This window comes from Asparagus officinalis, chromosome 4 (genome assembly GCF_001876935.1).
Source record: "Asparagus officinalis chromosome 4, Aspof.V1, whole genome shotgun sequence".
NCBI classification, from domain to species: Eukaryota; Viridiplantae; Streptophyta; class Magnoliopsida; order Asparagales; family Asparagaceae; genus Asparagus; species Asparagus officinalis.
In genome coordinates, this window is record NC_033797.1 from 140203507 (window position 1) to 140219765 (window position 16259).

At 39.4% G+C, this 16259-nt stretch overlaps 1 protein-coding gene across 1 annotated transcript; it reads right to left on the reverse strand.

Moving 5' to 3' along the window:
* LOC109839394 lies at positions 11578-13591 on the reverse strand. The gene is made up of 5 exons (XM_020407819.1): positions 13440-13591; positions 13125-13239; positions 12447-13080; positions 11682-11762; positions 11578-11623 (listed from the first exon to the last, which is right to left on the reverse strand). The coding sequence occupies exons 1-5, from the start codon at positions 13509-13511 to the stop codon at positions 11578-11580; spliced, it is 948 nt and encodes a 315-aa protein (XP_020263408.1). The 5' UTR covers positions 13512-13591.

The following is a 16259-nucleotide window of genomic DNA, read 5'->3' on the forward strand; positions in this document are numbered from 1 at the left end:
GAGGGAGTAGGGGGTGGGCCCCACAAAGCTGTGGGGCCCACCCCCTACTCCCTCACTATGAGTTGGGCGTGAGTTGGCCTTGCCACGAGCCAAATAGCATTTTGGTATTCATAAAGATCCCACATCAAGAAGAAATCAGCTATAGTAAGATTGGATTGTCGACTCCACCTATTCTAATGATATGACTTGTGGCAAGGGGGAGATAGCAAGCATAACATAATAGCCAATATTGAGAAGTTACGATAGCCATCAATTAAAGATTTCATATTGCATATGTTCGAAATGTCATGTTCATGCTTCGTTTCAGCCCACACTAATACATCTATAAGATCTAATGTGTGTCCTAGCCATGAATATGATAGCATCAAATAACTACATAGTGTTATGGACGTAAAATTTTAAAGTTTATCACAACTTGATGCTCTCGGGAGAACCTATCAAAGATGGATGAAAAGTTGAATCTATCTACTAATGTCGCCATACAACATATATAGATAAATTCTACAAGAATGATACATTTGATTTGTGGCATGCAAGATTTGGACATGTGAGCGATCAAAAACTCAAGATTATGGTGGAGATCTCAATGTTGAAGGGTCTTCCACTCTTGCCAACAATGGTGTTGTTTCAACCATTAGCAATGGTTGGCTATCTCTATGAGGTGTTGGTTGGTGTGCATAAAGAAAGAAAGAAGAAGAAACAAAAAGAGCAAAAGGGTCTCCCACTTTAGTTTCAAAGAGGCTTTCTTTTTTGGACTGCTCACCTCTGATCTCAAAGATATCAGACCAGCTCCAAAACTAGCAATGCAGGGAAAAATTGTCTTATGCTGGGAGAATCCAACTAATCAAGACTGTTATATTGTGGATTCAAATATATTGGACAAGCAATTATATTTTGTCAATTAAGGTACTAGAGAAAATTGATATGTTATGTTCTGCATTCCTGTGGGGAAACAAAATCCACCTTGTCTCCTGGACAGAGGTTTGTAAGGCTAAGAAGTAAGGAGGATTGGGTCTATACTCCGCAAAATTATGGAATTATGCTGCTGCTATCAAAATGATATGGATGATTTACTCTAAAAAGGATCTCTTATGGATAAATTGGATACATGGGCACTACTTAAAAAATCAGGATATCTGGCAAGTGCAACCAAGGAGAAATGATTCTTGGATGTGGAGACAAGTTCTAAAGGTGAGGAATATGGCAGTAAGCAGATTTGGGGATGTGAACAATCTCTTTAGAAGCATTGCTAAATGTCACAATGATGGTAAAATAAAAATTTCATCTATATACAATGCTATTTCTCAATTCACAGTTGTTGCTCCCTGGGTGAATACAGTGTGGGGAGGCTTACATTACCCCAAGCATTCAATAATCTTATGGCTTGCAGTCCTATCGAAGCTTTTGACCAAAGACAGGCTGTGTAGCATGGGTATGTTAGATATTGATCAATGTATCCTATGTGTTGATACTGGTAATCACCTAGAGTCCAGAAATCACCTATTTTTTGATTGTCGATACTCTTCTTATGTCTGGAATAAACTGATGGCATGGTTAGAGTTTCCATGGAGGTCTTGTAGTTGGGATCATGTTTTCAGATGGTACAACAACAACTTGAGGGGGGTTGGTTTTATGAAGAAGCTAAAAAGAATGGTATTTTCCGTGACTGCCTACTGGATATGGATGGAAAGAAATATGAAGAATTTTCAGCAAAAAAGCCACAGTCCCGATCAACTGGTCAGAGAAGTGAAGATTTCATTGCTATTAAAGATACTAAATGAAGATATACCTGAACACTTGAGAGATAAAATAGGAAAATTGTAATTAGTTTGTGGTTTTTTCTATTTTTGGTTGCCAGAGATTCTTTACTCTGGTAGTTCTTTGTAGCTCTCTCATTTCAAAACTTGGTGATGAAATATAAATATTTTTCATTGACCAAAGAGAGAGAGAGAGAGAGAGAGAACTTTTATCGCTGCTGTTGCTTGGGTGACCGATGATGAACTGGGCTGGGCCTTTCGATTTTTGAGCCGTTTTATTTCTAAGTTGTATATAACTCAAATCTTGATTGTTTAGGGTTATGCAAGGACGAATTTGAGCAGCCTTGAAGAGAGAATTGTTACATCCAATTGTGAGAGAGTTGAGAGAGATCAAGAGCTTTGTTTTAAGGTTTGATCTGAGAGATTTGTAACTCTACTTGTATTCTCTGATTTCTAATAGTAAGAACTCCCCCCCTCCTTGCCCCGTAGACGTAGGCAACTTGCCAAACCACGTAAATCTCTTGTTCTTGCTGGGATTGTGGTTTGCATATTAGTTGTGGTTAGTTCGAGTTATTATTCGTGTTGCCAGAGAAAGCTTCCGTCGCGCACAACAATTGGTATCAGAGCTAGATCGACAACATGGGCGATGCAAGTACGTCAGGTTCGTCTCTTACAAAGGTGATACAGAGTCTGAGCATCAATAATATAAAGATTGATGTTCCGAAGTTCGACGGCAAGATCAATTTTGGATTGTGGAGGTGTCAGGTGATGGATGCCTTGGATGCACAGAATTTGGAGGAGACTCTTGAGTTAAAAGAGAAACCCGCTGAGTTGGAGGATAAGGTTTGGAGAAAGATGAACAGTAGAGCTTGTGGTATTATTAGGTCATGCTTGACGCCGGATCTTATTTACGATGTTATGAACGAGACATCGGCGAAGAAGATGTGGGAAACACTCAATGAGAAATATCTTACGAAGAGTATTAAGAATCGGCTTCACTTGAAGAAGAGATTTTATCAGTTCAAGATGAAGAGGGGAGTTTCCATCAGGGAGCATGTCAACAACTTCACTAAGCTATTTTTAGATATGGCCAATGTTGATATTATAGTTGAGGATGAAGACAAGGCGATGCTACTTCTGTGTTCGTTACCCGAAGATGATTATGGTACGTTGCGATGCTACTTCTGTGTTCGTTACCCGAAGATGATTATGGTACGTTCGTTCTCACTATGATCAATGAAAGAACTACAGTCAGCTACAAGGAGCGTTCGTTCTCACTATGATCAATGAAAGAACTACAGTCAGCTACAAGGAGGTGACCTCAGCTTTGGTGAATTATGAGTTAAGGAAGAATGATGGTGAACCCTCCGAGAAGACATCGAGAGATGCATTAGCAGTTCGAGGTCGAGATTCAAACCGTCGCCAGTTCAACCGCTCAAAGTCAAAGAATAGGAGTGCATATAAGAGTGTTGGTAGAAATCAATGTCGGTATTGTAAAGAAGAAGGACATTGGAAGATTGACTGTCCAAAGTGGAAAGAAAAAGCCAGGAAGAATAAGGGAAAAGCTGCACAAGCTTCAGAAGTGAATATTACAAAAGCTATTGGTGAGCATTCAGATTCAGATTCTTCAGACTATTCATGCCCTGCGTTACCGTCAGTTTGTTATGCAGATTCCACGGAGTGGATGATGGATTCGGGAGCTACATATCACATCTTCCCTAAGAGGGAGTGGTTTTCTAGCTTTGAGGAGCTGGAAAGAGGGGATGTCGTGCTTATGGGTAATGACCACATATGTCCTATTGATGATATTGGTTCAGTCCGGATTAGGATGCATGATGGTGTAGTGAGGGAATTGAAGGAAGTGAGGTTTGTACCGCGGTTGACGAAGAACATTATTTTTCTCGGGACTTTGGAGGCAGCAGGATATCGAGTGATCTTAGAGGGTGCTACAGTGAAGGTCACGAAGGGTTCTATGGTGGTGATGCGAGGTATCAGGGAAAATAACCTTACTACTTGAAGGGCAAGACAGTTACAGAGGGTCTGGCAGCTTCTATTACTACAGAGGAGGATACTACCACCTTATGGTACATAAGACTTGGACACACATGTGATAAGTCCCTACAGTCATTAGCAAAACAGGGGCTATTGAAAGGTGCTAAGACCCGCAAGATGGAGCTGTGTGAGCACTGTGTACTTGGGAAGAAGACTAGAGTAAAGTTTGGCACCGCTGTTCATAACACCCGAGGTACTTTGGATTACATTCACACAGATGTTTGGGGTCCTTCCAAGAACACATCTCTTGGGGGGCCAACTATTTTGTCACTTTTATTGATGATTATTCCAGGAGAAATTGGGTATACCCGATGAAGCATAAACATCAGGTCCTGGATATTTTTGTGGAGTGGAAGAAGAAAGTGGAGCTGCAGACAGGTAGAAAGGTGAAGACTCTACATTCAGATAACGGTGGAGAGTACAAGAGTGATCCGTTTCTGCAGTTTTGCCGGGATCACGGCATTAGAAGACACTTCACAGTTCGAGAGACACTGCAACAGAACGGGGTGGCTGAGAGATTGAACCGTACCTTGCTGGAGAAGGTACGGTGTATGATGACACAGAGTGGATTGCCTAGATCCTTTTGGGCCGAGGCGGTAGTTTATGCGAGCCATCTCGTGAACAGGTTGTCGTGCACTGCGATAGACGGGAAGACTCCTTTGGAGCGTTGGTTTGGTTTGGTGGCTAGTGACTATGAGTCGCTTCGGATATTTGGGTATCCAGCTTATTATCATGTCAGTGATGGTAAATTAAATCCGAGAGCGAGGAAAGCAGTCTTTGTAGGATTTAGAGATTGAGTCAAAGGCTTTAAGTTATGGGACCCACAGGACAAGAAGATAGTTATTAGCAGAGATGTCATATTTGACGAGGCATACATGATGAGGCCTCGAGCCCCTTAGCAGGTGGAGGGAGACCAGACAGGAGAGATATCACAGCAGGTGGAGGATGATGTGACTCCACCCACTCCAGAGAGCACTGTATCCATCGAGGCTCCTATAGAGGTAACACTGGGAGGAGATGAGATGACAGCCGGACAGATACAGGATACAGTGGATCATAGGACTCATGAACAGGATCATGTTCAGAGGTCCATTGCAGCAGATAGACCGAGGAGAGAGATTCGTCGGCCAACTAGGTATAATGATGTCATGGTCGCATATGCATTATCAGTGGAGGTCGTTGACGATATGGTTCCAGCCACATTCAGGGAGGCAGAGTCTAGCCCCGATTCGATCAGGTGGAGGGAAGCTATGGAGGAGGAGATGCGGTCTCTTCAGAAGAACGACACTTGGGCACTTGCACATCTACCTAAGGGTAAGAAAGCTATTGGTTGCAAGTGGGTATATGCGAAGAAGGAGGGATCTTCTATTGGGGACATAAGGTTCAAAGCCAGATTGGTTGCCAAGGGATATGCACAGCTTGAGGGCATTGATTACAATGAGGTATTTTCACCTGTTGTGAAGCATTCGTCTATCGGATTCTATTGGCATTGGTGGCACAGTTGGATTTGGATTTGGTCCAGATGGATGTGAAGACAGCCTTTTTACACGGTGATTTAGATGAGGAGATCTACATGACACAACCCCAGGGTTTCAAAGCTGCAGGAAAGGAAGATTTGGTTTGTAAGCTGAAGAAGTCTCTTTATGGTTTGAAGCAGTCACCAAGACAGTGGTATAAGAGATTCGACGGCTTTATGATTGGCCGAGGGTACACGAGGAGCCCATATGACCCATGTGTTTATATGCACAAGGTACATGATGGTGAGCACATATATTTGCTTTTATATGTTGACGATATGCTTATTGCTTCCATGAATTCTTCGGCTATTCGAAAGTTAAAAGATGAACTGTCATCCGAGTTTGAGATGAAGGATCTTGGAGAGGAAAAGAAGATATTGGGTATGGAGATCGAGAGACACAGGGTGAAAGGGAGTTTGAAACTTACACAGAAAAGCTACTTGCAGAAGATGTTGAAGAAATTCAGCTTTGATGGCAATGCAAAAGCAGTTAGCACACCATTGGCTCCCCACTTCAAGCTTTCAGCGTTGATGTCACATGTTTTAGTTGAGGACAGAGATTATATGTCGAAAGTCCCATATGCTAGTGTAGTAGGTAGCTTGATGTATGCGATGGTATGTACGAGGCCAGATTTGTCACAGGCCGTGAGCATGGTATCGAGATACATGCACGACCCCGGGAAGGGTCATTGGGAGGCCGTGAAGTGGATTCTACGGTATGTTCGAGGCACCGTGGATGTTGGTTTAGTGTTCCAGAAGGATGAGAAGGATGGACAGGATTGTATTGTATATGTGGATTCGGATTATGCTGGAGATCTTGACAAACGCCGGTCTACTTCAGGTTATGTTTTTACATTGGCAGGTGCACCTGTATGTTGGCGTTGCACGCTTCAATCCACAGTGGCTCTCTCTACTACAGAGGCAGAGTATATGGCAGTTACTGAAGCTATTAAGGAAGCTTTATGGTTGCGTTGATTATTGGAGGACTTGGGGATCGCTCAGGAGACTATTCGGATATATTGTGATAGCATGTCAGCTATCTATTTGGCGAAGAATCAGGTTTATCATGCGCGCACGAAGCACATAGACGTCAGATTCCACTTTGTACGTGATGTTTTGGATGATGGAGACGTCATATTAGAGAAGGTCCACACGAATGACAACCCTGCAGATATGTTGACCAAAGTTATTTCAGGAGTAAAATTTGGTCATTGTTTAAAGCTTTTGAACATCCTTCAGTGCTGAGGCATTTAGAGGCCATTTGGGTGAACTACGTTCGGCTTGATTCCTTGGGCAAGAGGATACGTAGGCAGTCTTTCAGAAAGTCTGACGGTCGACCGCCGCGGTCGACCGCCAACGTGCACGAAGCCTACCAGGATTCGGAGCAGGTGTCGGTCGACCGCCGCGGTCGACCGCGGATGACTGTAAGCGATTTTTGCTATCGTGACTGAGATTCGGTCGACCGCGAGACCCGCACGGTCGACCGCCGTAGTCGACCGACGATGAACTGGGCTGGGCCTTTCGGTTTTTGACCCGTTTCGTTTCTGAGTTGTATATAACTCAAATCCTGATTGTTTAGGGTTATGCAAGGACGAATTTGAGCAGTCTTGAAGAGAGAATTGTTGCATCCAATTGTGGGAGAGTTGAGAGAGATCAAGAGCTTTGTTTTAGGGTTTGATCTGAGAGATTTGTAACTCTACTTGTATTCTCTGATTTCTAATAGTAAGAACTCCCCCCCTCCTTGCCCCGTGGACGTAGGCAACTTGCCGAACCACGTAAATCTCTTGTTCTTGCTGGGATTGTGGTTTGCATATTAGTTGTGGTTAGTTCGAGTTATTGTTCGTGTTGCCAGAGAAAACTTCTGCCGCGCACAACAATGCGGAGGTTGTAAGTATGATAAATCACATTAATTATCATATGAGAGATTAGAGTGAGAGCCAATGAACGTTTAGACCTCATGTATATATTCTGATGTATTTAATCGAGTGAAATAGGAATCAATTAGTGACGCAGTATGATCACTTCATCGATGACCTCTCGAAGTATTTCATGTTTGTTGTTTAAAGGAAAAGTCTAAAAACACTCTTCAAATTTAAACAATTCCAAGAAAGTATTAGAGGAGAACACAAAAAGAAGATTAATCAATATCTATGCTTGGACATCAGGAAAGAGTACACATCAAACGAGATATGAGACACCTGAAGCAACATTACATTCAACGACGATTGACTTCAATGATAGTTGACTAGTCCGTATGCTTCGTAATAAAACGTAGTCGTAGAAAGAAGGAATAAACATCTTCAAGAGATATGCAGAAGCATGATTCATGTCAAGAACACGTCGACAATGTTTTGAGGTAGCATATGAAGACTGGAATACATATGATAAATTTGTTATCATAACCGAGCTCACGCCACGGTTGCCACCCTTTTAATAATTATGGAATACGAAGTCCACTGTGATTTTTTTTGGAACTTTGATTACGTATGTTATGTTTTTGGCGCCTTATCACCAAAACAGTAGGTTTGCCATGAAGGTTATGAGATGCATCTTTGTGGGATACAATGAAAGAATGAGAGGGGAAAAAACCAATTGCTCGAAATCACCACTCAATGATGGATCTTAATTAATCTATACAAGCATTATGCCCATGCTCGCACGAGTTCATTTTTTTTATTTGTATATCTAATCTTCTTGTTCAATAGACTACTAATATCTGTCCTCAAGAAATTGAAATAAGGGTAAATTTTCACTAAACGACCAATAGGATTGGGTGTTTGACACTAAACCTTCATCTTTCAAACTCTCAATAAACCCTCAGTAACTTTCAGTAGAAGCCTCCCTAATTAACATTGTTAATTAATGTGTAGTCAATACCCTCAATAAATTTTAGAAGAAGACGCCTAATAATTTTTAGTTTTCTCACTTAACCCCCAATAACTTTGGTAAAAAACCATCAAAAAACCCCAAATGATGGTTATTTATTATTTTCAGGTTCTATGTAACTCAAATTTTTTGGGAGGTTGTTTCTAATTTTAAGATTTTAAAAGCCGTTGTTTGTAATTTTTGGTTTTTTGGGGGACTAATTATAATATTCTAATTTTTTGGTAGTCCTTTGTATTTTTTTATAAAAATTTTAGAGTGTTCTTGCAATTTTTAGATTTTTAAAGGCTTTTTTGCAATTTTAAATTTTTTGAAGGGTTGTTTGTAATTTTTATATTTTTAAGGGACCTGTTTGATGTTTGAAATTTTAAGGGAGTTGTCTATAAATTTCAGAATTTAAAGGAGATGGTTTGTAATTTTTAGATTTTTCGTAAGTATTAGAATTTAATGGGGGTTTTGTGATTTTTAGATTTTTCATATTATTTAGAGGGCTAATTTTTTTCTTTTTTGTATTTTTAGTAGTTGTTTGTAATTTTTTTAACTTAATATGCAAATAGAAATAATTTGAGGCATATACATTGACCTTGAGGGATAATGTTTCTCAGTGTAAAATTATAAGGTAGTGCAAAAAATCAAAATATTTTGATGGTTTGCTAAAATTATAAAACTTATTGGGGGTTTTAAAAAATTTGCAGGCTTAGTGCCAAACGACTAAACTTATTAAAGATTTACTAAAATTTATCTTTTAAAAAAATTAAGGAGATCCGAGTGATATTTTTTTGGAATTTAAGGCTAAATAGTAAACCATTAATTTCTCCTTTATATATAAAGGAAAAGGTAATTTAAAATGTGATTAACAATTTTTTTAAAATTATGGATAATTAAAGAGAATCAAAAATAAAATATTTAATTTCTTAGTTATGAATAATTATGATTTGATTAAGGTTACTAGATATTTGATTATAATTAGAATTAATAATTATGGATTGATTTTAGTTGATGAGGATTTTAATTATGGATAAAGAATACTCATTCATATAAGAATTCTAATTTAATATTAAAATAACATATGACATATTTCATTATTTTATGCGCTTAGATGGTTCTATTTGGTGCCTTTAGGAGGAGTACCAACATATTCTTACCTGACCATGACCATATCAATATCTGTTAAAGGTCTATGCTACTACATCAAGACTCTGAAGTTGTGGTGAATGTTGAAAGTTATAATTTTATATTCTAAAATGCCTCTACAAATTGATCACATTTTTACGGAATGAAACCTAGACGCAAGGAGCTATTTTTTAATCCGCTTTAATTAGAAATTTGTGGCCAACAATTAAACTTCAAACCTAGAATGCTCTTATATTATGTCAAATGTCCCTGCCACTATACCAAAACTCCAAAGTTCAGATGATGGTTGAGGGTAATAACTTTATGCTGAAGTATTGTATCCAGTATAAACAAATCCTAAAGCTTTCCAATGAAGAACTATCAAAAGAAGCAGTGATCATGAACGTAGCAAAAAAGGAAAAAAGAAAATGTAAATAATATATCGTGAACGTGGTAAAAAAGGAAAAAAGAAAATGTAAATAACATAGTATGTATCCTATCTTAATTTAACACCCCGCGCCGTGCGAGGTAGTTCTGAACCGAATACTTAGGCGCGGTTATGTGGGATGCATAAGGAGTGAAGGTAATGTGAGGTAATGTTAAATGAGGTATGAGAAAGGATATACTTTTTATAGTTCTTATTTGGTTGGAGAGAGAATAAAGGAAGGTACATGGATTTTTAGTTCACTTTACAATATTATCTCTTCTCAAACTTATGTCCCTCTAATTTGGAGGAATTTTCTCTCTCTTAACTTTCTAGTTCATTTTGTATGTTCTCTTTCCTCACGTTAACTTACTCCACTTCATCTTCCTCTCAAAAAGCTCATTACCAAAAAAGATTTTTAATTTTATCCCTCCCCTTACTCTACTCTCATTTTACCAAACCAAGCCTAAGTGGGTGATGGGGGTATAATGGTAATTTTCATGCCCCTACAGTGGAGATTGCCATCCACTGCGGGGTGTTCCCATAAACATGAGGGGCATTTGTAAGGACGATGTAAAATATGAGGATAACATCTAGTACATGAACACTGTTGGCAATTAATACGGAGAATGAAATCTACCAAAGCAAAGCAACACTGAATCCCACATGCATTAACTACTGTTCCCCAATAGATTGTACAACAAATATGCTAAGAAATAAATTGCCAGAATGATGAAAAATTAGGTAAAAGTCATGTATTTGAGAGGAGAAGACAAGGCTTTCACACAATAAATACTACACCTGTGATATTTTGGAAAAGACAGCAATGAGCCATAGTCATTAATTACTAATCCTGATTACCAACATTAATGAAGACGATGAACCCATAGTCATTGCTAATCGTGATTACCAACATTAATTAGCCAAAGACAAGCTATAGATACATAGCATTTGCTATTTGGGATCTTGAGGAACTAAGCTAGGGAGACATGAAGTTTGACTAGCATTTGCTTTTTGGGACCTTGAGGAACTATGGAGGAAGACATGAAATTTGAATAGACGAAATCGTTCAGGTGAGCGCGTGTAGACGTGATAGTCAGTGATTCCACTAAGAGAGGATTCTTGAATTAGTAGATCGATTTTCAAATCTGCCTATTTAAATCGATCCAAGGACTGTCTTCCACGGGATCCCTAGTTGGCCAGTGGACAAGTTTCACCGAATAGTTTTCTGCCTGAACACGTTATTCGGATGAAGAATAAGTGCAGGTAAGAAAGTTTTGTGACACTCTTCTCTATTGGCGGGCTTAACATTAGCCTAATAAACTATGCTTAATTCGGGTGTTATATATATAGTACCCTATATATCAAATGCAAAACACCAACCAAACTTAAGAAACTTATTAGCAAAGGATTGGCAGGAAGCATTGGGGTTAGCGTCAAGAAAGTGGGGCATTTATTCTCCAACCCACATCCCAAGGGGAATGTTTGTGAAGGACCCCACCTCCATAAAAAGGATTTGACGCATCAAGAGCGGAGGTGATTTGCCACATAATTTTAATAAAACAAAAAATAATATGTATTATATGAGAAAGGAGAAGAGCATGGAGGGCAAGGAGTGGTGATAACGTGAAAGCAAATGTGGTGAGTGGGGTGCAAGAATCATTAGGTAAAAAGACTATAGAGGTTGAGGCAGGTGATCTGGTCTCCAATTCCTATCAAATTAAAAATCACTTTGCTCTCGTTCTCTTACAGAGAGACCCCTCACGAGCGGAAAGAAGGCAAATTAATGGTAGGGTGATGGGAGGATGTACTTTTTTTTTTCTTCCAGCCCCTCATTGTGATGCAACAATTGTAGAAATGCCCCTAGCATCGATCAACCTGTAATAACATGTGAAGCAAGGGTAAAAGAGTTAAAAGTGTGATCATACCTACTAACTCTCGGTTGCTCTCCTCCTCAGCTCTTTGTGCTTTCATGTCTGGCAAGAATCTTGGTTGGGGTGGTGAGACATCGACAGACCTGCTACACATGAGGGAAAAAGGGAATGACACATAGAAAGTTTTAAACATTATAAAAATGTCTATAGGTCCGCAACTTACATCATAACATATAATAATTCACCCATCTTCTCATTCCATTATATATAATAAAATATAAATAAACAATTAGATACGATTTTCTTTCGATCTAACAGTGCTTACAATTAATTTATATATCAAGCTCCATCAATGTAGCTAGTACAACACTAACATTATTACCAAATCCACCATAATATACCACATATTAACACATAAATGCCCAATCCATGAATTAGGCCATGTGAATTAGATCTCAAATATGAAGAAAGAGGAATTGGCGTTCCCTTTTCATACCCACGTCCAAAGTCCAACCTCGTTAAAGACACCCCCCTTGAAGCTAACCTAAAAAGAAGCTTCACATGTCCAATAGTAGTGAGAATAGACCCTCAAATAATAAGATTAAAAATCAAAAGATAAGAAAAAAAAAACGAAAGAAATGCAAGTGAAAAATTAAAGAGAAGGAATTCCATCCAAGTATGATCCTATTTTCAGTTAGCTAGTGACCCCTCCAGTGATGATCATCATAATTTAACAAATTACCACAGCCTAATTATTCCCTCTTAGTCGTCTCTAATTACCCTTAATTAATCATCCTACCAAATTCCCTCTCCTCCTCCACCTCCACCTCCTCCCATCATCCCATTCCAAAACCCTTGACCATCCCCTCCTCCGCTTTGCACCATCCATACCAAAACTCAAGGCACTCGACCTGAAATCTTGCACTCCGAAACCCGAAGGATACTCCGGTATCGGCATCGGATGCATAGGCATGAACGGGCTAGGGTTAGGAGTAGGGTTCAAACCCCTCCCCCTCAGAAGCTCCATAGCAGAGGTACCAGCATTGGTGCATGGAGGGAATTCAGGAAGTATCGGAAAGGCCAGGTTCAAGTCGTGGTTATGATTAGGGTTAGGGTTTTGCTGCTCCGAGACGACTTCTTGACGGAGAAAGAGGAAGCAGTGCAGCGACGGGGGTAGCGCACGTGGAGGTGAGGAGGCAGGAGAGGAGGCGCTTGTTCTTGCGGCAGCCGCCGCCGACGGGGAATTACGGAGCGGGAGCACCTTCGGTCGCAGTATCGGCGCAGGTCTTGGCAGAAGTACCCTCGGCTGAGTGAGAGCTGTAGTTGTGTAGTACCAGAATTTGGTGGTGGGTGGAGTTTGCACGCGGGGGCAAGTGGAGGCTTGCTCCTTCTGGCGGCCCGAGCTCGACGCTCTCTGCCCGCCGGCGCCCGCCTCCATAGCGGCCATTAGTTGATGAGGCTCGCAGCTGAGGTCTACATCATGCTGGTGCTGTTCCTATAGAGCTGCAGCTGAGGTCTAATCATGCTGGTGCTGTTCCCTATAGAGATGTTGCTGTTGATGACCGCAGAGGAGGAGGAGGAGGGGACTAGCTCCTCCATGGGCTTTACTAGCCCCATGTCCTGAAACCAAGATCAGTGTTAATCCCATATCACTCACCATAGAATCAAAAAAAAAAAAAAAAAATCATGATCATAGACTGATAAGAGGCAGCATATTTTAAAAAAAAAAAAAAAAAAAAAAAATCATGATCATAGACTGATAAGAGGCAGCATATTTAAGAGGAGAAAGAGGTGATGCGAAAGAAAGGTATCATGCATACAGCTTTGTGCACATCACAAAGAACCAAACGAATTAAAGGCAAATGCCCTTTTGAATGACACCAGAGCTTCATTGCATAAAGGGATTGGAAGAGAGAGAGAGAGAGAGAGAGAGAGAGAGAGAGAGAGAGAGAGAGAGAGAGAGAGGAGAGAGCTTTTGAATGACACCAGAGCTTCATTGCATAAAGGGATTGGAAGAGAGAGAGAGAGAGAGAGAGAGAGAGAGAGAGAGAGAGAGAGAGAGAGAGAGGAGAGAACTAGCTCCATCATTGGCTTTGGCTAGTAATCGATCCCACATAATTTCCGGAGCATAATATGAATGAATAGTAATCCCATATAATTCACCATGAGCCTCTACAAATCAACTTTATCAGGCAAAGAGGTGATAAGAAAAGTGAGGGAAAAAGATATGAGAGAGAGAGAGAGAGATTATCATGCGCATAACTTTGTGTACATCACAAATAGCAAAACAAAGCAATGCCCATATTGAATTGAATGACACTAAAGAGTTTTATTGCATAAAGAGAGATTGGAAGAGAGAGAAAGCGAGGTATCTTCCATGTGCTTGACCAAACCCATGCCCTGAGCACAATATCAATAATAATCCCATATCATTCACCATGAGAACCAGAAATCAAGATATTGGATAAAGGGATGATATATATGAAGAAAAGATAAGGAAAAAGATGAGGAAAGAGAAATCATGGTTCATGCACATAACTTTGTGCACATCACAAAGAACAAAGCAAAGCAAAGCCTCTTTTGAATGACACAAGTGCTTTATTGAATAAAGGGGGAGAGAGAGAGGGAAAAAGTAGTGAAAAAGGAGGTGACAAAAGATTAAAAGAAAGAGGTGGGGGAGATGCAGTTTGGTCTGATGCAAAGATCTATATACATGAAACCAAAAGGAAAAAGGAAAAGAAGAACTTTGTGCATAAATTTCATCAACACACAAAACCCAATATCATATACCAAAAAACAAGAAAAAGTAGGGGAAAATAAAAGATGAAAGGATCTATATGAGATCTATACCTGATGAGGCCACTGAGCAGTATCCATGCAGGTTCTTGCTCAAGATTTAATTTTGATGGTGTTTCTCTTCTTCTTCTTCAATCTAAAAAAGAGAGGAGATGCAAGCCTTCGAGGTTTTTCTTTCTTATCAAACCTTTTCCTATCAAAAGAATGTCTTTGTGGCTGGCTGGCTAGTGTGAGTGGAATTATGATGTGTTGTTGCCTTTCATATCTTAGAGAGGGAGATAGGTGGTGGTTCTTTCTAAAATATTATTAAATAAAATATTAAATAGAAATTTTGCATATTTATACTCCAAAAAATCACAATTTACTCATTTAAATTTCCAAAGTAGTAATTACATGTTTAACGTTAAAAAATATAATAAAAAAATTACCGATACAAATGTATTGGCGGTTCTTCTTGGTGCACATTAGCAGGCGATTTTTTGCCTGCTAACTTGTGCCCCCGCCTTGATTTTAATGGCGAAAAAAAAAGAAAAACAATGGAGCCAAGATCTAGAAGATTGATTTGAGTGCCTCAAATTCTTGTGAGCGATCATCTGAGTATCAATCTGAAGCAGGTTTGGCTGGAGATGATAAAGTCTTAAATCATGAGGTCATGGGATCTACGGGACCTAGAGGATAGAAGAAGAAGCTGCTGATGGCGGATATTCTCAACTCCAGCAAGTTCTTGGTGAATTCTCTTCAACCTCAAAAATCTCCTGAGGTTTTTGGATTTCAATCGAGACAACTCTGTAAGTCCTTGAACTCTGTTACTGGTGAATGTAGTTCTTTTCAAATTTCTTGGGCAGGTGATCTTGAATTAGATATCTCATCCAAGAATCATTCGGATTTACTAAAAGATGATGCATCTTTGAATTTGGATTCTTCCTTGACTCTAGATAAGATCTCTGAGAATCTTAATAGGAAAAATTCTGAATCTGTTGATAATTTTCACCAAAATAGTTCAGAAATAGATTTCTTGAATGGCAAAAATTTCCCTCCACTTGAGAAAACTGCTAATGTGTCAATTCCTGATCCTGTAACGGTAAATAAAAGTTGGGTGAGTTTTTTCGCCGATAATAGAAAAACTGGAAATGGTTTTAGCCTGAATTATATGCCTCCTGGTGTTAAAGATACATTTACCTTTGATGAAGATGAATGGAATGAAGGGGGATCTTTTTGGAAATTTTCTTTAATTGGACAGATATTCGGTCTAAATACTAAGTTCAAAGCCATGGAAAATTATGTGCAGAAAATTTGGGGGAATTTGGCAGTGCCTGAAATTTTTCTTCTAAAACCTGGTTTTTTTCTTTTCAATTCAAAAACATAGATGATATGAAAAGCATTTTCAAGAATAACCTTGGTTCTTTGGTTCCAGGCCTATTCTCTTGAAACCTTGGAATATCGATGAAGACTTGGAGGAAAAAAAAGAGAGTGTTTACCCTATCTGGATATAATTACTAGGTTTGAGGCTGAACTTATGGAATGCAAAGAGCAATAGCAAAATTTCCAGTATTATAGGAAAACCAATTACTACTGATATGCTTACAGCTAATAGGCAAAGACTTGCATATGCTAGAGTTTTAGTGGAAATAAACTTGGCCTCTGCCCTTCCTGATAAAATTACAATAAAAGGACCAGATGGAAAAAATATCATGCAGAAGGTATATTATGAGTTGAAGCCTAGATGATGTGAAGTATGTAAAATTGTGGGTCATGACACACTACATTGTAGGAAACAGGCAAGGGTTCAAATATGGAGGCCTAAACAAAAAGTAGATCCTTCAGTAAAAAAACTAGAGTGGAAT